The sequence below is a fragment of the Python bivittatus genome, unplaced genomic scaffold (genome assembly GCF_059951505.1).
Source record: "Python bivittatus isolate LINGU-HERP-01145 unplaced genomic scaffold, Pbiv_v1 ctg000480_np1212, whole genome shotgun sequence".
In the NCBI taxonomy this organism is placed as follows: domain Eukaryota; kingdom Metazoa; phylum Chordata; class Lepidosauria; order Squamata; family Pythonidae; genus Python; species Python bivittatus.
The window spans coordinates 106635235-106655672 of NW_028277075.1; the positions used below are offsets into that span (position 1 = coordinate 106635235).

General features: G+C 39.6%; 2 protein-coding genes across 11 annotated transcripts in view; one reads left to right on the top strand and one right to left on the bottom strand.

The window, feature by feature from the left end:
- Nucleotides 1-6387, bottom strand: part of METTL5 (methyltransferase 5, N6-adenosine) — a 9373-nt gene extending 2986 nt beyond the window's left edge. The window contains exons 1-4 of one of the 7 annotated variants that reach the window (XM_025172809.2): nucleotides 6095-6387; nucleotides 3623-3732; nucleotides 2599-2713; nucleotides 1603-1784 (exon numbers count right to left, since the gene is read on the bottom strand). In XM_025172809.2, the coding sequence (XP_025028577.1) occupies nucleotides 1603-1784; nucleotides 2599-2713; nucleotides 3623-3731 (406 nt within the window). In that variant the 5' untranslated portion in view covers nucleotide 3732; nucleotides 6095-6387. Of the gene's footprint in view, nucleotides 1-1602; nucleotides 1785-2598; nucleotides 2714-3622 lie in introns of all 7 variants that reach the window. The other 6 variants (XM_088146721.1, XM_025172808.2, XM_088146720.1 and 3 more) reach the window with 6 other exon arrangements.
- Nucleotides 6388-6451: 64 nt separating this feature from the next.
- The window catches only part of UBR3 (ubiquitin protein ligase E3 component n-recognin 3), a 114201-nt gene continuing 100214 nt past the window's right edge, over nucleotides 6452-20438 (top strand). For 2 of the 4 annotated variants that reach the window (XM_088146714.1, XM_088146715.1), the window contains exons 1-3: nucleotides 6452-7039; nucleotides 17157-17296; nucleotides 19748-19906. In XM_088146714.1, coding sequence (XP_088002840.1) covers nucleotides 6564-7039; nucleotides 17157-17296; nucleotides 19748-19906 — 775 coding nt within the window. In that variant the 5' untranslated portion in view covers nucleotides 6452-6563. The remainder of the gene's footprint in view (nucleotides 7040-17156; nucleotides 17297-19747; nucleotides 19907-20438) is intronic. The other 2 variants (XM_088146716.1, XM_088146717.1) reach the window with 1 other exon arrangement.

Genomic DNA, 20438 nt, shown 5'->3' on the forward strand with positions numbered 1-20438 from the left:
CCTCTTTTATTCAGTCACACTTACGGTTATTAATATGATCTCTCCTGAATTCCTAATATCTCTTAGCAGCCTTGAGCAGTATCACAATACTGAAAAGAAATTGTCTTGTTGGTGTTAAGAAAAACTTGGTAATTACTAATACTATATATTATCTAGTTTAGAGAGTACACATTCTTATAATTTCACTACTGAGTGCCTAGTTGATTTGAATACTATTAAATATTCAGTTCCTCACCTATTCTCAATACACAGCAAATCAAATTTTATTTTTAAACATTCCTGATTAGTGTAATGTTTTAATGTTTAATCAGTTTAAACAATTCATCTGTTTGTGTTATGTAACAATCTTTGTTTAGATATATTGCTTCAGCTATTTCTTATATTGAATTAAATTTCTAACATCAGAGTTGAAAGATTGATTTATTGTCAGATATTTTTGATTTAATCTCACCAATAAATGTTTTTATCAATAATAGATACATAATTGTTTAAAGAATTGTTTAGTATACCCTAAAGTATCAAAAGCTTTTGCCTTAAAATATAGAATGGAACGCACGTCCCTAAAATTTGTGGCTGAGACCAGACTGGGAAACAGATACTTCTGTTCAATTTTGTTCAATGAAAGTTCCAATAAAATCATATTCTTATATGGGAAATGTCTTGCAATTACAAGATTTGAAAAATCATGGATATTGAGTTGAATATTATCATGTAATATAATTTAAGAAAATCAACTGATCTGTTACACTAATGGTAGAAATATAACTATAAAATGTAAGCTATTTCTATGTTATACTTGTTTTAAGGCAGATATAAAATAGGGACATGAAGGAATTGAATTTATGGAACTTGAAGAAGACTGGTGGCATACTGGCTAAAAAAAAACAATTTATAGAGGTAAGAACTATATTAAATTATCCTTGCTTACTATGAACCATACAACTTAAAAAATACAGGCCAAAGGTTTTAAGGTAGGCACAAAAAAACTTTAACTACAAAGGTAATGCAGTACTGGAATATATGGTAGAGACACATGGTTACTTGGCAGGAATGGGCAAAACGTTCTTTGCACAGAACGGCTAGTTTCAAATTGTCCATGAACCAAAACACCTGAGTTCTGGGTAGATAGTTGGCAAGGAGACTGGAAAATGCCAAGAACATTGGTGGCAGTGGCTAAGAAAAGATAGGGAATGAAAGGCTTGGAGGAGATTGGGTGAGGCTGACATAGGGATCAGTTGGATATGTAGCATTTAAGCCAAATTAGGTGTTGCTGGTTCATGAGCACCATATTCAGCCAGCCTGCCCATCCACCTTCCCTGACATCTGTGTCTACCTTTCCCTACCTTCCTCAGCTGCTATCAGCTTAGCTGCCCTTGGAGTAGGGAAAAGAAACTGTTGGGAAGATTTTTTTTTGGGGGGGGGGACCAGTTTCTTTATGTTGTGTCTGAAGTGAAAGACATCAGTGGCAGCTAAGAGATGGTAAGAAAAGGAAGGGTCTGAGAAGTATTGGTTCATTGTGGCAGTATAGAAATGCTGTAAAATAAAATTAGACAGTGGCTTCTTCAAGGAGGTTCATTCCCATGCTAGGAAAAAACGACTAACCTTTATTATGCTTAGTTCCAAAGGGAGGATTCATAATAACTGTATCAAATGTTTTGGGCATTTTGTCAGGCAAAGAGCATACATTGCACTGAACCATGTCAACATTTGTGAGGTCAAATTCTTCAGCATTCCTGTTAAATACTTCCAGGGCACTGGCATCTATATCAAATCCTATACATAACCTGGGAAAAGTAAAATTAAAAGGAATTATAGTAGCACATATTTCCATATTTTTAAAACATACCAACTCCTACTGTTAAACATCCATGCTTAAGGCTAATTTTAATACTAGATCTCTTGTGATTTTGATAATTTTTTCTGTTAAAGGAAAAATGAACTATTAGATTTCTAAATGACAGTTATATAAATCTTGAACTATTAGTCAATGCTATTCCATCTTTGATTTTACATGTGATGCTATTTCAGTAGCAGATATTATTTATATAAAACTTTAAAATATGGGGTATGTATCTTACAATATAGTCTCTGATGCAGCTTACTCATGTGTAAACTAAGTGCTAATTTATCAGTAGCATAACAAGGTGTTTTAGATGCACATTCTATTCAAAATAATATGAGTAAGTACACTGCATCTTTAATTAGAACTGTATCTAATATATCTGTATTTACAGTAGTTGATTAAAGAGCAAAGATCCCATCTGACTGCTGTAACTAGGTAGCTTTTCTTGGTGGCAATATAGTAGTGGCTTGTCACTACCTTTCTGGCTTATTCCAGGATGTTTTTGTTTTTATACTTCCTCCTTTAATTTACAGCCCAGGGATTTTCTAGTAATCTGATCCTAATTAGCTTTCATCAAGACTACTTAAAAACATATAACAAGCAATTTCTAAAACTACCAGCACTATATAGATGGATTTATTTTGAGATGATTTAGCTCCATGTTGTGACATTCCTTGTTTTGAAGGGCCTCTGGTATTCATTGTTCCTCATTTAGTTTAATATTAATAAAGCAATAAGAAAATGAGATTTCCTACCCTGCTCCCAACATGGCACTTCCAATGCTCAATATGCCACAACCACATCCAAGATCTGCAACAATCTTGTTTTCAATATCATCAAATGTATTATGAATTGTATAAAGCATACATGCTGGAGAATAAAGACAAAAACATACAGGCAACAGGTTCAGAGCAAATACAAAATGTACTAAACAAACTGGGATGAATAAAGGTCATCTGATCTATTTCCCCATTCAAGAAAGATCTTATTCATCCACAAATCTTTAATAGATCAGCAGACTTTATAATGGGCAACACCCACTAAGATGGCTAAGCAAGCTATGTCTGTAAGGCAAATAAAAACACACTCAGCTGGTTCACATAAGTGAAATGCCAAGACTTACAAGGAAAGGCACTCCTTTTTAAATACAGACATCTAGATTAAAAACAATGTTTGTTATTCCACTGAGCTCACACATAATTTTTCATCCAAGTATTAACTGGTTTTTAGAGGAGTAAAGTATAGGGGAGGAACTAGTCAAGAACTTAACAAATAAGCCTATTAGGCATTCATTATGCAGGAGACTATCACTTAAGAAACTTTTAATGGGATATTAAATTCGCAACTTCCAGCTGGAATTTGACAGCCAGTTTGATCTAGTGGTTAAGGCTCCAGGCTAGAAACCAGACTCTGAGTTCTAGTCCTGTGTTAGGCATGAAAGCCAGCCTAACTTTGGGCCAGTCACTCTTTCTCAGCCCCCGACGTCAGGCTCAGTTGACAAGCCGGTCAGTGAATTCCTGTCACAACCAACAGATCAACACTTGGTTGATTTGAAAAAGCAGACCCTGCACCTGCAGGAAAATGCTAAGGAAAAAATTTCTCAACTTCCATTATTCTTCTAGGACACCTATGAAAATGTACAGTAGCAATCTACTGTATATTAAACAATCAGCATTATATTACATCAAGAACCTACAATTTCATGAAGACAACTCTAGAATTGGAATGTGTAGCATAGACCAACACTATATACATGACAGAGAGAACAGTGAAATTTACCTGCAATATGTGGCGGTGTTGGATATTGTTCAAGCAGGAGTTTTGGATTCTCAAAGACATCAACTTGTTGCAAACAACTTTCAAGTTCTTTAAACTTTAACTTCTTCATGCTTAGAATTTGAGATTTATAACCAATTACACAAAGGTAATAAAGATATATACAAATATTAATGCTTGTTTCCTATTCTGTTTGACTGCACTTTGTATAATCTCAATTAGAAATACTTTTTTAAAAAAAATCTGAGATATACAACTCAAAATACAAGAAAACTCAAAATACATGAAAAAATGTTATCCAACAAATGGCTTGGTTCATATTACAACAGGCTAATTGTCTGGATTTGCATTACATTAAGCCATAAACTATGGTCCACAAACCATAATGGCTGGATTAACACAGCATGCTAAACCAAAACTATACTAACCATATTTTGAAATGTGAAGCAAGCCAGTTTTAAAAAAAACACTTTTCCTGTTAATTTTTATGCTCAAAATTTAGTATTGCTTAACTTTAAACATGACAAGAAAACATATTACAAATCCAAAATAAATAGAAATGGAAGAACTATATACAGTATAGTAGAATATTTGAGAGTCAATTTGGTATAGTGGTTAAGGCATCAGGCTAGAAACTGGGAGATGGTGAGTTCTAGTCCCGCCTGAGGCACAAAACCAGCTGGGTGACCTTGGGCCAGTCACTTTCTCTCAGCCCTGGGAAGGAACCCATGGCAAACCACTTCTGAAAAGCCTGGCCAAGAAAACTGTAAGGACTTGTCCAGGCAGTCTCCAAGAATCAGACATGATTGAATGGTAAAAAGAAGAAGAAGAAAAAAAAAGAATATTTAGGGACATTTAAAATGTCCCAAAGTAATGATCTTCTATTCTTCAAGATGGACGTTAATAGAAAAAAACTGGGGGAAGGAGGTAGGTACAATTCCAGACTTATGAACTAAAATTAATCCTCAGCAGCATTATTGTATCCAAGTCTCTTTCCAGTCGAGCTAGACTCCAAGTGTCTTAAATGGACATAACCAATGTAATTTTATTGGCGGTTTGTCATTGCCTGCTTACAAGATTTTTTCCCCGTTTACTCTGAGATAATTTGCAGAACATCTTTATACAGAAGAAAAACTAAGTTATTCACTATTTTATCTGGTTGTATAAATATACAAATAATTATTTATACAATTAATCGCAACGTCTATGCTATACCTCCTGGAAAGATAAAAAAACACTTTTACTTCTCCGCCCTTTCCTCAACGATCACCTACTTCCGCTTTGTGCAGGAACTTAAGCAATCCCCCAAACAAAGGAAACAAAGTTCCTTCCCTTCAGTTCCTATCCTATCCAGAAAACAGAGCACAGAGTTCTCTTTTCTCTTCCCCCTCTTCTGGAAATCCGAGCAACAGAGAAGAACCGAAGCTGATGGGATCTCAATTTGGATACATCTATCCGGGAGAAAGAGTTTGGTTTTAAAGTCAAGAAATCCGGTTTCTGTGGATTGTTATGTAATGCTATTATCCTCGATTTTCACGCACTTTTAAAGAAATAAATCCCACGACTCCCCGCAGTGGGTTTTACTTGTACATAAATGTACTGTATATCAAAGGGGTGAATACTTTGCATGAGTCGCATAGGTGCAAGTCGATTCTGCTTAGTTCGGTGCGTTTCAATCCCTGAAAAATTATTTAATTTAAATGTGGATTACCTACCTAGGATTATGCTCGTAAACTGATCTAAAATAACCTTCGGTAACTCTGCTGTTCAAGGGTTTAACGCCTTATGTGCCATCAAGCCGTTTTCGACTCCTAGCGACCACTTAGATCAACGCCTTAGCAACTGTTTATTTTTAATGGTTGCTGTTTCAATTTGTCCTTAGATTATACAATTTATTCCTGTTCACATCATTAAGGCTTATCTTGCATTTCCGCATTCCTCAGTTGTCTGTGTTTTTATGCGCAGCGTAAAGCAGAACTTGTCTGCAAAAGTCTTGCTCTGTGAGTCTGTAATACGGTAGGCGGCTTCCTCTATCTTCACTAGAAATTGATGCCACTTGTACCTTTGGCCTGGAGGTAGTTTGGGAGAAAGTTTCAGATCAGAAAGATCTTCTCATATTAGAGTGCCCGCCCTTTGACTATTTAGCAACAGCTTACTCTATAAGAAGACTAGATAAGTGCCGTACTACATCCGTAATAGCTTCTGGTCTTGCCTTCTGAGCAGCCCTTGCTCTGTTCGGTAGACCCCCTCCTCCTTCCACCGATCATGAAGTTTCACCCAGCCATAATCAATACTTAACACGATTACGATCCTTTCAGGGAGGTGGGCAAAAGAACTTGTCCAGCGATGGCGTGCGGCGAAACGGCCTCACCGGCACCTACCTAAAAACGTGCCCCTCGAGGTCCTGCGCACGGGGGGCGCGACTCCAGCGCCTCCTTCCGCGCGCACGAAAGCCGGACTCAGCGGCAAGCTTACCCCTGAGCAAGCGCGCGGGTTCTGCGGCTCTTAGCCTTACTGACGCCTTTCGCGGAAAGCGCCCGTTCGACGTGGCCCTTCAACCCGCTGGGATGAGGGTCCTGTCCCGAGACAAACGGGCGGCTGATATCTCGCGTATTTGCCAGCGCGGGCACGGGGCGTGGAAGCAGCAGGCGCAGAGGCGTCTCTTCACCCGGGGGCAGGCGGCTCCTCAAAGGGCAGAGCAAGGAGGGAGGCCGGCCGGCAGGCGGGCGGGCGCTCAGCGCTGTGGCAGAAGGCGGAGGAGGGCCAGGGAGAGTAGGCGGCCGGGGTGCTGACTTTCCCGGCTATCGCGAGAGGCGCCGCTAGGAGGGAAGGGAGGGGAGGGGAGGCGAGAGGGAGGCAGGTGAGGGAAGGAGCACAGCAAGAGCCGGAGGGCTGCGCCGCCCGCAGCGGCTGCCTCTGTGGAGGGACGTCCCGGGTCGCCCTTATGGCGGGTGCGGGAGCTGGAGGGGGCGCCCAGGAGAAGCGGGCCACCGCGGCGCGCCTGAAAGCGGCCCTCAGCCTCAGCGCTGCCGCCGCGGCCGCGGCCGCCGAGGAGAACGAGGCTGCCGGAGAGCTCCAGGCGCTTCTGGAGCGGGTCCTGGGTCCTCTGGCGGGCGGCGACAGCGGCGAGGCGGTGTCCGAGGCGCTGGGGTGGTGCCGTTGTTTGCTGGCGGGTGGCGAGCCGTGGGACAGCTTCGTGCAGGCGGTGAGGGCCTATGACCCGGCCACGCTCTGCGGCCTGGTGTGGACGGCCAACTTCGTGGCCTACCGCTGCCGGACTTGTGGGATCTCGCCTTGCATGAGCCTCTGCGCCGAGTGCTTTCATCAGGGCGAGCACGCCGGACACGACTACAACATGTTCCGCAGCCAGGCAGGGGGGGCCTGCGACTGCGGCGACGGCAACGTAATGCGGGAAGCCGGGTGAGTATCGGCTTGTGGCGGCGCCGGCGCGAGTAGAAGCAGCCTGATGGCTAGCGAAAGGGAGGATCCCGAGGGCGCACCAGCAAGCGTGTGGGTTTAGGAGAGCCACGAATGACCCGCTCTCTCCTTTCCCTTTCTCCCAAGTGGTTTTGAAGGAAGTACACGTGCAAAAATAATCGTGCATGACGGGGCTGTGATCTGGGAGAACAGGTGGATGTAGCTCTGCATAGAAGTAGCCACCTAGCCTGAGGCATCGTATTAGTTCATTGGGGATACAGTAACTCAGCTTCATCGGGTCTGCATTTATGATCCGTCCTCATAGTTAACAAGACAATGTAGTTTTGTGGCCATTTGTAATATGTGTTGACTCGGATAACTCCCTTGAGTGCAGCACAACCTCTGTACTCTAAAGCATCATATGTACTGCTGTCTAAGTGCATATAGAATCTCTGATATATTGTGGCATAAACTTTTGTGGGTATGATGAAGCAGGTTTTGGTTCATAGAAGCCATAATAAGTTTGTTATTAACAAGCCACAAAACTTACATTTGTTACAAGCTGCACCTCTACAAGTTAAATTTATTTGTGAGGTTACAATCCTTACTTCAGCAAGAAGTCCTGAATTATTCTTAAAGGAGAAAATATCTATTCTTGGATGTGAAAGTTAGATATGGGTATTTCTGCCAGCCAATTCAAACTTGTGTTTTACATTAAGTTGGAAGAATAATAATGTTGCAGGACTCTATATAGTTAATCCTGTTAAGTTTGCTTCTTTCATCTTCCAGGCCAATATTTATTTTTATTCTATGATTTTCCTGATGTTAAAAACATTGGCTAAGCTCACAACACCATGCCAGTGGTTCAGTATAATATACAAAACCAGAAGATGAGGTTAATTGTAGGGATAAATATGTTATATGAATTCATTCAGTAGTTTTCCTCTTCCTAGCTATATGCCAGCAAGTTGTAGAAAGTTTCCATATAGCTTTCTGCATTTTCCCAAATATGCTTATGACAGTATTGCCCCATATCCTGTTAACACTGGTAGAGATTAATTATGGTCTTTAGCCCTTCCACATGACTTTTTATATTACTAGAGGGATATGTATAGTTGTCAACAAAAGGTCTATGTTAGGGCTTCTTTCTGATATTTGAAAAATAGGGAAATCCCACATACAAAATAATTCCTGTCCTCAATAGGAGAAATGGGGTACAGACTGTTGCACTGAAGACCTGTTTCTGATTTCTGTCCAGGTTGTATTCTGGGGCAAAATAATATCCAAACAAATTACCAAATCAAATTCCCTCTTCAACATGCTTTTATTTTGTTACAAAACAAAATGGTGTATGTGTGTATCATAGCTTTTGAAATGTATGTTGACTTCTGAACTTGAATACTAGTGATGGGAGAAAAAACTTTGAAACATGGTTCAACTAATATAACATAAAGAATAATAGAGAGCTAATGGGATAAGTTGAAGGGCCTTCTTTAATAAGGGATAGAAAATATAGACTAGCTGAAAGAATGGAGTAAACAGTTAAAATAGTGAGTTGGAGACAAGAGGAGTAGCTTGAGAGAAGAGCTGACTAACAAAATGATGCTGAGAACCGTAATGAAAGAGATGACACATGGGACACACCATTGTCTTTTTGAAAGTAAATAATGTACTCAAAAGTTTGGTAGAGCATTGGGTAAGAGCAGCTGCTGCTAGTGAAGCTGGCATAATGAGTAGATGTAAAGTTGCTATGAGGGCGTATTTTCAGTTCAGTACTTTTTTGGCAGGATGAGATGATTGAGTGCTGCCAAACTTTCCTGTCATAGAGAAAGCATGTGATAGAGTCATCCTATCCTCTGCCTCCATTTCAGTAGTTTGATACATGAACTCTGAAGTATGCCAGTATGTAAACAAGTCTCAAGTGTTGACTGCTCAGTGTGATAGACACTGCCCATTGTTATTAGTGTGAATGTGAGGAGAGAAAACAAAGACATCTGTGGGACCTAGTCATTTTTATTTTCATGAGCAAACACTTGCACTTGCCAATAGACAAGTTTATATTTAAAATATCATTACATCTTATAATTTAGTGGTAATATAGTAGTAACCTCACATATCATTATAAATCATAAAGTGGTTTGCATATAGTTTTGAATATTGTATGAACCCAGTCATTGAGATTGTAAACAATAGTTTATGATTATGTATTATGTGAATCCAGTTAATGTAACAGGGATGTTTCCTGCATTGTATGTCATTACCTGAATACAATATCTGAAGAATCCTGAATCTGAAGATATAGCATCATGATGAATGAGTAAATATTTTCTTCTGGAGTTTAGCACTTTGGAACAAACCAAGATTCCTAAGTGTTGGAAAATATTTTCTGTTTGGAAAAAGACTTGACACACAATTAATGAGCACACACACACACACATATTGCCATATTGCATTTTTTCTCATTCCCCATAGTACAAAACTCTTTTTTCAAAGTTTTGGTCAAAAAGCCAATGTGGAGTGAGCTAGTGGTCTATGTATGATTGGTAATGACATATACAGTGATAATAGTTATAGGTTTTTCTGTTCAGGGGAACTCTTTGAATGGAAGAGTATTGAATCAGGAAAATGAAAGTGGCAATGAAATTATCTTTATCTCTTTCAAGAAACAGACTTACTGCTCTTCTGATATTTATGAGAGTTAATGATTGTTGAATACAATTAACTGGGAATGTGTTCAGCAAGCTCTTTCTAATGGAACTTACCAGTTTTTTTTACATTTTGGAAATATAGCTGGTTATTCCACTCTACTGATTGGAAGCGCTCCTGAGTAAGCATGTAAATAATGAAGAGATGGTGTTGCAAAGATGAAGAACCAATCCTTTTCTTTTGTGGGGGATGGGGGTAATGGAGGGGATTAGAGGAAGATGACATATTTGAGTAATTATTTACATGAAAATAAGATTTTAGCGCATTCCAAAGATATTGCATACTAGTTTACAACTGAGATTATCCATACCAATAAGTTCTTTATTTGCTCTTTATATCTGGAATAAGAACATACACGAAACATAAAATAAGTTTTATTTCAAACTCAAAACATTGCATTCCAAAAGTTCTGCTTGCCTGAAACAAAACCCTGGAATGTTTTGATTGTTCTGGATTTGACCAAAACAACACCTGAAACAATTTCAGACATTTTGGCAATGTGAAAGAGTGGAATTCAGAACAAGCCTCTTGAGTTGCAAAATTTGGATTACCATTAAAGGGCAGTAAAGAAATGCAGTAAACTCAACTCTTTGCTGTCAACTAGTAGTTGTGCAGAGTTTTGCAGCCTAAATATGGTAGTCTAAGCCCTAGCATTCCCTGAGCTTAGAGCAACATTTGCTCTGGAGATATAGGTATTTGAATTAAAAGAAATATGAGGTATGATTGTTGGCTCTGTATTTTTGATTTCTCTTACAAGACACACATTTTCAATCAATTATCTCCTCCAAGCCTGGAGGACATCCTGCCAGAAAATACTAAATTAATTCCAGCCATTCCATTAAAAATGTTTAAAAATAAACCTCTTTGAAATCTATGTTGTTTACTCTTATGCCTAACTTTGTAGACAGTCAAGAACATGGACTGTACCTAGCTGCTATTATTCACATCCTAAATGTAAATTACACTTACATGACAGTACTTAATAGCATTCAGAACAAATGAGTAATCATAAGTTCTGAGCACATCCTTACAAACTAATTCTTCTTTTTGTACTTCAGGTGCTAAAGGGACAGAAGAACTACAACAGGTAGTTCAAACCAACAAATTGAAATATACTTTTGCAGCAAAATTCATCGTGGGCTGCTTCAAAATGCACAAAAAGATGAACAGTTTGAACATATCCATCTAAGCTTAGCAGGACGAGTGGTAGAGAACTTTGCACTTTGAAGCCTCCATAAATAAAAGGGCACAGAGAATGTAATGCACAGAGTGTAAGAGGATGAATGAATAGTGCTAGAGTCAGAAACTTTGAAGAACCACTAATCATTGTTTCCATTTCAAAGTTAAAAATATAAAAAGAGTGAGTTAAACTAAAGCCATTAACATAGAACTTTTTAGGAAAAAAAAGAATGAAACTACATTGATGATGGCTTGCTGAATTTAGCTGTGCACATGCTTTTGTCCTGTTGATTTTGGAGCATTCAGAGTGCCTTTGATGATGAAGACACACACTGCATATATATATGCATCCTGAATTTTAGCCTCAACAGGAATCAAAAACATGCACAGAGTACAGTCATACTACTCACATACCTAAGCAGCAAACCAACATGTATTAATGCAACTGGTTGCATTAACATAAACTTAAAGAAATAGTGCATGTATATCAACATTTGTATCTGACGTTACTTCCATCATTCCATATGCTTTTATTTTTAAGGCCATGCAATTAACCACACATGTGAAGTCTAGCTTCCCTACAGGAATCTTCACAAAAAACAGTAGTGAACAATGAGATGTTGATTGGGGAAAAATACTCTTCTTCTGATCACTTTGTGTGAGATGGGCGGCTATATAAAATAAATAAATAAATAAATAAATAAATCTGTGCTATGTGGTCTACTGCTAGCAAGAGTATCACCTTCATGCTGTATATGTAACTGCTATTAGTTTGTGTGATCTCAGATAAAGTTCACCCTGTTTGACTCAGTTGGGTCAGAGACTGGGATCAGCAACTTTATTATTTGCCATCTTGAAGGTTGGTGGACCATGGCAATAGCATTAATGAAGGCTGAGCCCTTGAGAGAGTTGGTGGATGAATCTCACTGGAGTTCAGATGATGCAGGGACCTGATGAAACCATGTGGAGTTCCTTCTGGTGTGAGCCTTATTTAGTGATGTTTCTCAGGATCTGAAAGAGACAGCTAGCAGCATGCCGTGTGAAGTCTTCAGTGTGCATCTTTCAGATGGTGTGAGTTGTAGATTCGTCCTATGAACTTGATGAAGTGAGCGGAGTTCTCTGTGAGATGAATTCCATCAACTGTAGGCTTGATTCTTGTCCCTTTGAACTGGTTCAATCTGTAGTGAAGAGATCGGCTAGGTTGATGTCATTAGCGTTGAAAGAGGCAATTGTGTATCCCTACTTCAAGATCCGTCAGGTTTCATCCCACAGGCAGGACTGAACCATTTAAGCATACATATTTAAAGAACTTCTGATACATAATATTTATTAAAGAAGTAGGAAGCTATAATCAAATAATTTCAGGAATGTGTTTCAAGAAACAGCTATCTGTATAGAAATACTATTCAAACCCTCTTACATACCTTTCTCCTTCCTGCCCTATGTAAGTTCTAATTGGTGTTTCTGGGAGGAGAGGTCAGGCCCTTGGGCACTCCAATATGATTTCGGCCCTTTCCTTCATCCTCTTTAATGTCTACACAGAACCTCTGGGAGAGGTCATCCATTAGTTCTGGATGAGGTACCAACAGAATTCAGAGATACCAAACTGTATATTGTCTACCCTGGGCTGAGCAGGTGATATGATACAAGTCCTGACATGGAGAGGTTGTTAGGGACTGGATGGGACAGATCAAGTTTAGGATGAATTCCAGCAAAATGGAAGTGATGCTTGTTTAGGTGCCTTCTGCTTCCAGAATTGCTCCATCTGTAACTCTTGGTGGAGTGCCATTACCCCTGAAAGAGCAGATTGACAATTCATGGATCACCCTGAACTCACAGTTCCTGTTCAAATACTAGGAGGAAGTCATGGCCAGGAAAACCTTTGCCATATTTGACTGGTGCACCAGTTGTGACCTATTCTGAATTAGGAGGTTCTGACAACAGTTACCTATGCCTTTATACTGTAATCTCGTATCTGGATCACTGCCATTTGCTCTACATGAGGTGGCCTACGAAGATGATTTGGAAGCAACAGCTGGTACAAAATACAGCTACTCACTTGCTGACTACTCAGCTCCAGTCTAGCAGAATACAGTAGCTTTAACACTATGAGAGCTCTGCTGGTTATAATTTGGCTTCTAGGCCCAATTCAAGGTGTTAGTTATCACTAATAAAGGTCATTATGGCTTGGGTCCTTGTTACCTTTGGGATCTTCTGATTCAGGTAGAATCTGCCCACGTGTTTTGCCTCAGCTGAGAATCTCTCTTCTCAGGATATTATGGGAGAGTGGTCAGAAACAAGCATTCTTGTTTTACAGTTCCCTAGCTCAGGAGGAAGTGAGATTTTCAAGGATTCAGAGTAGGCAGGTTTATTGCAATGAGCAAAGGGGTTATGGAATCTTGAAAACTGACTCTGTGCACCTCATTTATCAGTGAGTATATTAGGACTGAGAGCCAGTTTGGTGTAGTGGTTAAGGCATCAAGCTAGAAACAAGGAGACCATGAGTTCTAGTCCTGCCTAGGCACAAAGCCAGCTGGGTGACCTTGGACCAGTTACTGTCTCTCAGCCCTAGGTAGGAGGCAATGGCAAATCACGTCTGAAAAATCTTGCCAAGAAAACTGCAGGGACTTGTCCAGGCAATCTCCAAGAATCAGACACAATTGAATGGATTAAAAAAAAAAAGGGCTAGGCTTTTCTATTGCCTTTGATATTTTTCTAACATAATCTTGATTTAATGGGGAGAATGCTGATTGCTTATTTGAAACCACAAATATGTCCATCTGTCCTTGTTTTGCAGTATTTTAGAAACATCCATTTTTATTCTCAGGGTCAGAGAATTCCTCCCAAGGTTAAGATGGTTCTTCTCCTGCTAACATTTTGGAAGGCAATGACAATTACTCTTTTCCATTGAACTTTTGGGGTGAAATTTGTTGTGGAAGAAAGTGCTGAAGAGATGCAGGGCAGGGCTGCATGTACATGGTCCCACTCTCTTCAACTTTGAGCTTTATCATCCGCAGTGCTTAATGACCTGCAGTGACCTAATGCTTGCAACCTGTAGTGCTTTTTAAGATCAACAGGAGGTAACATGAAATGGAGATAGCAGCAAAAAGAGAGGACAAAACGTTTTCACTTTAACACCTAGGCAACTAAAGAGCATGGTACAAGAAGAAGTATAGAACAAATCTACCTGCTTTCCTTACAGAGGAGGAAACTCACATGCCTTTTTTGCCATCTGTCTGCCCACATGCACTCAGAAATCAATTTGGGGAGTCCCCAGTTGGAGAGGTGTATATGTGCAGGTGACTATAATTGGTGTACAGGATAGATAGGAGGAAGGCTTGGAAGTTTCTTTCATGTTTATTTGGAGAGTTGCTATTGTGAGATAAGCAGCTATATAAATACATACATATGGACAATACATACATACAACTTGTTCCTAGCAGCTGCCCTTGACTTACTCGTTTTGCAGCCATGTCACATCCAGCAACCCTCTATCATTCCACCATTTCCTGCTACCCAACCCCCTGTAGTTAATACTGTTATGTCTGTTCGCTCAGTAAATCACTGAGGGCACAAACTATTGCCCCTGTGAAAATGTCATACAATTCATTGGGATACTTTGAGGTCATGCCGAAGGCTGGACTTAGTCAATCTAAGGTTCTTAAGGCTACCTTCCAACTCTTTTCCACATCCTTAGACCAGCACGAATTTTAGACTACCCATTTGATTAATCTAAATAATTTCCTTTTCGTTGTTTGTAGTGGGAGGGAAATAATTAAATAAAAATAATTCATTGATAACAGTACTGAGACAGCTTTGGTTGCACTTGTGGATGACCTGTGATGGGCTTGGGATGAGGATCGTGCACCCATCCTAGCCCTCCTTGATCTCTCAGTGGCCTTTGATACCATCAACTGTGGTAACATTCTGGACCAGATACTCAGTTGGGGGTGGGAGGCACCCTTTTGCTGTGGTTCTCCTTCTTCCTCCAGGACCAGCTCCAGTTGTTGTGTTGGCTTAGTCCAAACTCTTGCTTTGTGGGTGCCACAGGGCTCTCCCCTTTCCTCTTGAAGATATACATGAAGCCTCTGGGAGAAGTCATCATCAGCACAGGGTACAGTATCATCAGTATGCTGATAATTCCCCATTGTACGTCTCTGCCTCTGGCTGCCGAGCAAAGTTGTCAAAATTCTGCCCAAATGTGGGAGTCTGGATGGGGAAGAACAGGCTTCAGCTTAACCCTTCCAAGTTTGAGTGGCTATGGGTTTGGGTCCCCATGGGTCCTGGAACTGGAGACTCTAAGTGGGGTTGCACTGACCTGTTTGGATTCAGGTGGCAGCTTTGGCCAGGGGGAGGGCTCAGTTTGGTCAAAGATGCATACGTTCTGCTTGGTTATATGCTTGGTATCAGTCAGTACTTATGAGCCGTTCATGCTTGAGAACTGGTTAAAAGAAACATTATGTAACACTGGAAGGAAAAATCAATACTCAATAGATTGTTAGTATGTTTTGTTTGACAAAATTTTAATTTTTTTTTTTTTACAAACAGACAAGAAAGTGTTGCTTTTTTAACGTTGCCCTATTTATAATTTTCCATGTATTTTTCTTTTGAAAAACATTGATTTTGGTGGTATACTGCAATGTTATATGTATACATTTTTTCTGTTAATTGGTTTGATATAATTTTTTTTTGGGAAAAAAATGAAATAAAATTATTTTTACTTCTTGCTTAAGAAAAGGGGCTAGTCTTCTTTCAGGAAGCAATTCTTTATCTGAATTCATGGCACAGAAAAGCTCCAAGTTTGAATAATACTATTATATTAAAAAGTAATCATCAACTTTTATTGAAGTGTTAGTATTTAAAAAGTAGTTATAAATAGACTAGGTTTTTTTGTGATTTCATGCAAGTATACAGATTGGCTTAAGTGTGGCATTAAGATCCAGTGAATAATCATAGAATCATAGAATTAAAAGGGACCATTTAAGCCATTGAGACCAATCCCTTGCTCAGTGTAGAAATCCAGTTTTAAAGATCCTTGATAGTTCTAGCCTCCATTTGGCACATCCAGTAATGAACACGTCCAGTGAAGGGGAGCCAGTATCTTTTTGATTACCAATCGTTGTTTGGTGACCATGCAGAGTTACGACAGTGCTGCACAAGGGGGACTCATGCCATCGCAGTGAGCCGCAGTCACGTGATCATGATTTCCAACATTCCCTGTCAGCTTTCTACAAACAAAGTCAGTGGGGAAGCTGGCAGGAAGTTAGAAGTTGCTCCTGCTCCTGCTCCTGCTCCTGCTCCTGCTCCTGCTCCTGCTCCTGCTCCTGCTCCTGCTCCTGCTCCTGCTCCTGCTCCTGCTCCTGCTCCTGCTGCTTTTTCACACGCTTGCACACTGTAGTGCCTGCCTGCGGTACTTCCCTACACACCTACCCGTGCTCACAGCACCTGCCTGCAGCAACCCCCCATGGCATCCATGCACCTACCCATGCTCCGGAGTGCCTACCTGCAGCAGCACCTGTATACCTGCCCAAGCTCTAGAGCACCTGCTGTGGCACCCCACACAGCACCTGCATACCCATCAACCTGCTTGCCTGAGACTCCCACCTCTTCCCACTTAATGACCCATGCAATCCTGGAGTTGCAACCAGAACTGCCAGGATTGCTGTCGCTAAGTGATGCAGTCACATGACATTGCATTTTATGACTGCATTGCTTAGTGATAGAAATTCCACTCCCAATTGCCATCATAACCCGAGGACTATCTGTAACTGGCTGCACTGTTCAATTTGTTGTTATGGTTAAGACCTTTTCCTAACATTAAATTGGAATCTGCTTTCCTGCAACTTAACTCCTTTGTGTTGAGTTTTGTATTCTGTGGCAATAGAGAACAGTTCTTTACTTTCTTCTGTATGACATTGTTTTGTTTGAGTTGTTTTCCAACTATATGCAAACATCATTCTTTATTTCATTCAGGAAATTGTTGAAGACCTGGTTGTTCTCCCAGGCCTTTGGGACAGAGGGATTGTGGAGTCCCCTTTTTGGTCTGGTCTTGCTTTCTTTTATTTTTCTTTTTTGTACTTTCCTTTTCTGGCTTGTTCTATTTTTTTAATATAAATTGGTTTTTAGTTGTAATCCACCTAGGGACATTTGGGAGTCGGGCAGCCTATAAATAAAAATAAATAAATGTTTTTTTAAAAAATTGTCAGAATTTAATTTTGAATAACTTTATTTACAGGTTTTGCAAAAGACATCGAATAAAATCAAGCTCAGAAGTTCCATCTGTTCCAAAAGATTTGTTGATAATGTCAGAACTAGTTCTCCCACAATTCATCTTCTGTCTTATTCAGTACTTAAGAGAAGGTTATAATGAGCCAGGTAAACTTAATATCAATATATGTGTGTTATCTCACAAGTCAGAATCTTAACACTGCTAATAAATTTAGTTTTATTTCTTTGGTTTGGTTTGGATGGGTTGGGATTTTATATTCCTTTTTATTTTCAAGGATCATTGAGAATATCTATGTGGTCACAAAGTGTCAACACCAACTTGATGGCAGATAATCAGTAAAAAAAAAATCAATATTTTATAGGAAAGTTTAGTTTCAAGTAACTCATGATTTGCAAGTGAGAGATGTTTTGACAAAGTATGACAGAAGTATGTATATTGTAATATTGTAAGTGAATCAATCAAATCAAAGTGAATCAAGTGAATTTAATATAGCAAGATTCTGTAGAGTCCCTTGAAGCTATTTCTTCTTCTGTGCTATCCTGTTTAAGCAACTTTTGTGTTTTTTGAAGGACTGGGAAAAAAAATTGAATTCTATCTGTGTTGAGGTGGAAGAGGAGATGTTTGTATTCTGTGTTGTTTTGAATAATAATTCTAAAAAAAAATAAAAAAAATGCATTATAGCTAGTATACAGTGCCCTTCTTAATGAAGTATGAATGGCAAAAGCCAAGCTATGAGTACCAGATTATAGTCAAGATATTGAGTGGAGTGATGAAGGAAGGAAGGAAAAATACTTGGATAATTGAAAATGTCAAAAATCAAGAAAACGAGTCTTCTAGTTGGGTATAAAAGTAATAAGAGCAACCGCAACCCTATACTGAATATAGGAGGACAGGAACAGTTAATTACTTAGCTAAAATGATTTTTTTTTTTTTTTTGTCTGCGCTCAGTCATTGCTGACCCTGCAGTGACTGCTTGGACGAGTCCTTGCAGTTTTCAAGGCAATTGTTTTTCGGAAGTGGTTTGCCAGAGCCTCCTTCCTAGAGCAGAGCCCAGTTGGCGAGCGCAGGAGGCGGGGTTTCCGTTGCTTCGCACCCTTTTCGGGCGCGCGCGGTTTTTTGCGCTTACCGGCAACTGCTCCCAACTCCTTTTTTGCAAGGCGCCGCCAGCATTTTTCCTCCCACTGGAGTGAGAGTACCCATTTATCTACTCAAGTGAGTTTTCGACCTGTTGGGTTGACAGGAACTGGGGAGGAAACAGGAGCTCATCCTGTTTAATTGTTACTTCAACCCAAATTCCTGGTGGCTTCTGTGAATGGCTTTGTGGAGATGATGCAAAATATGGGGACAAAACAGAATATTGAGTTATCCCAAAAGTCACAGAATAGAGGAGAAATTCTCCAGTATCATTTTTTGGCTTTGTCTTTTCAGAAAGGACTGAAACCAGAAGGATATAATAGTGAATCGTGGAAGGCCACTTAGGTCCGAGGAACTAATAGGATTGTATTGCTTATCCATTCCTTGATATAAGACATCCACAAGATGAGCACAATTAATTCTGTCCCCAAATTAAGTAGGAATCCAGATTGTACTACATCAAAATAACCTGTGTTATCCAAAACCACTTGCAGCAATGTCAGCAGTTCTTGTCACATAAAGGCATTAAAATTATGAAGTAATTAACTGTAATTTTCAAAGCGTGATTCAATTTCACCAGGTGATATGATGGTTTCCCCACATTCCCAGGCCAGAATCCAGTTGCCACTTTAGCCCTATCTCTGTATGCATACCAACAGTCAGCTGGCAAGAGCTGGTTTACCATTTTAGCTCTGCCTCCCTATGCATGCTAGACAGTTGGCGAGAGCCCACTCACCACATCAGCCCTGCCTCCTTGTGCCCATTAACTGTCAACTTTGAAAGTTCACTTGCTGCCTCAGCGGTGCATGCCCCAATAGACTGTTGGTTTCCAAGAATGGCTCAGTGACTGAAAACTGATTCACTGAAGCATACAAGTGGTAAAACAAGTAGCAACATCAGTACTAATATTCAGAAAACTGACAGTAGGGAGTGTGATTACCAATTCAGATGGCATATGGTCTGCTAAGTGGACCTGTGATCTTGTACTGGCAACCTAAAAAGAAAAATGTGAATAGAAAATAAAATAAATATCTAAAAATTATATCTCATTAGGCTGGAGACCCACAAGCCCTTTAGTACTAAGAGATTTCTATTGAAGAAATTCTTGACCAGCAAGTTTGTGCTTAGAATTGTCATTATGGTATGTGGTGCATTTATGGTTTAAAGCAGTGTTGTCCAAACTTGGCCACTTTAAGATGAGTGGACTTCAACTCCCAGAATTCCCCAGCCAGCATGGCTGTGGCACCACATGCTGGCTGGGGAATTCTGGGACTTGAAGTCCACTCATCTTAAAGTGGCCAAGTTTGGACAACACTGCTTTAAAGTTATGGTTGCAGGAATGGGGTGCTGTGCTTGGCAAAATAGTATCCAGTCCAGTCAAACCAGATCCAGTTAATCTAGTTATTAAATAATTAGAACCATTTACTCAATTTCCTGCAAATTACTTGCTTGGCTTCTTTCAGTTCTTGATTTGCCATCAGAAAAAGAACTTCACAAAGTTCTTCAGATGTTGGAACCCCACATTTCATTTCTGGAAGATCTGACAAAAATGGGAGGAGCAATGCGTTCAGTCCTTACTCAGGTTTTGACCAATCAGCAGTACTATAAAAGTCTTAGTTCTGGTGAGTTATTGTTTTATTTTGCTTGAAGGAGTGTTCATTATTAATCTTGTTTTTATGCTTTAGGATCAGGGTATTTGCTAAAAGAGGAGCAGGCTTTATCTTCCTATAAACTGCACATACTGTTGATCTATTTAAGTGTTACTGATTTCAGTTTCTGCTATTTTAATTGTTGAAAAATATATTTTAGTTGCTTTTAGGATTTGGTTTGTGCTGCTAATAATCTATAGTTTAGATATTTTAGATACTGGTTCTTAAAAGATTTTGTAAGCTGCCTTCCACAAATGTTTGTTCTGAAGAGCATACTGTAATTCAAATTCTTAAATACAGAATATATGCAGCATATTGTTTCTGTTCTTTTCCCTAGATCTCTAGTAAATGCGTCATTGTGTCCCCTGTAACACTATATTGTTCTTTTTATTGCTCAAACTAACAGTTCCAGCTTTAAAGGTCCATGAAGATAGGAGCAAAAGTAGTGATTTAGTTTCACACATTGCGCTACGCCATAATGTTCTTTATTTTGTTTTGGCTTAAG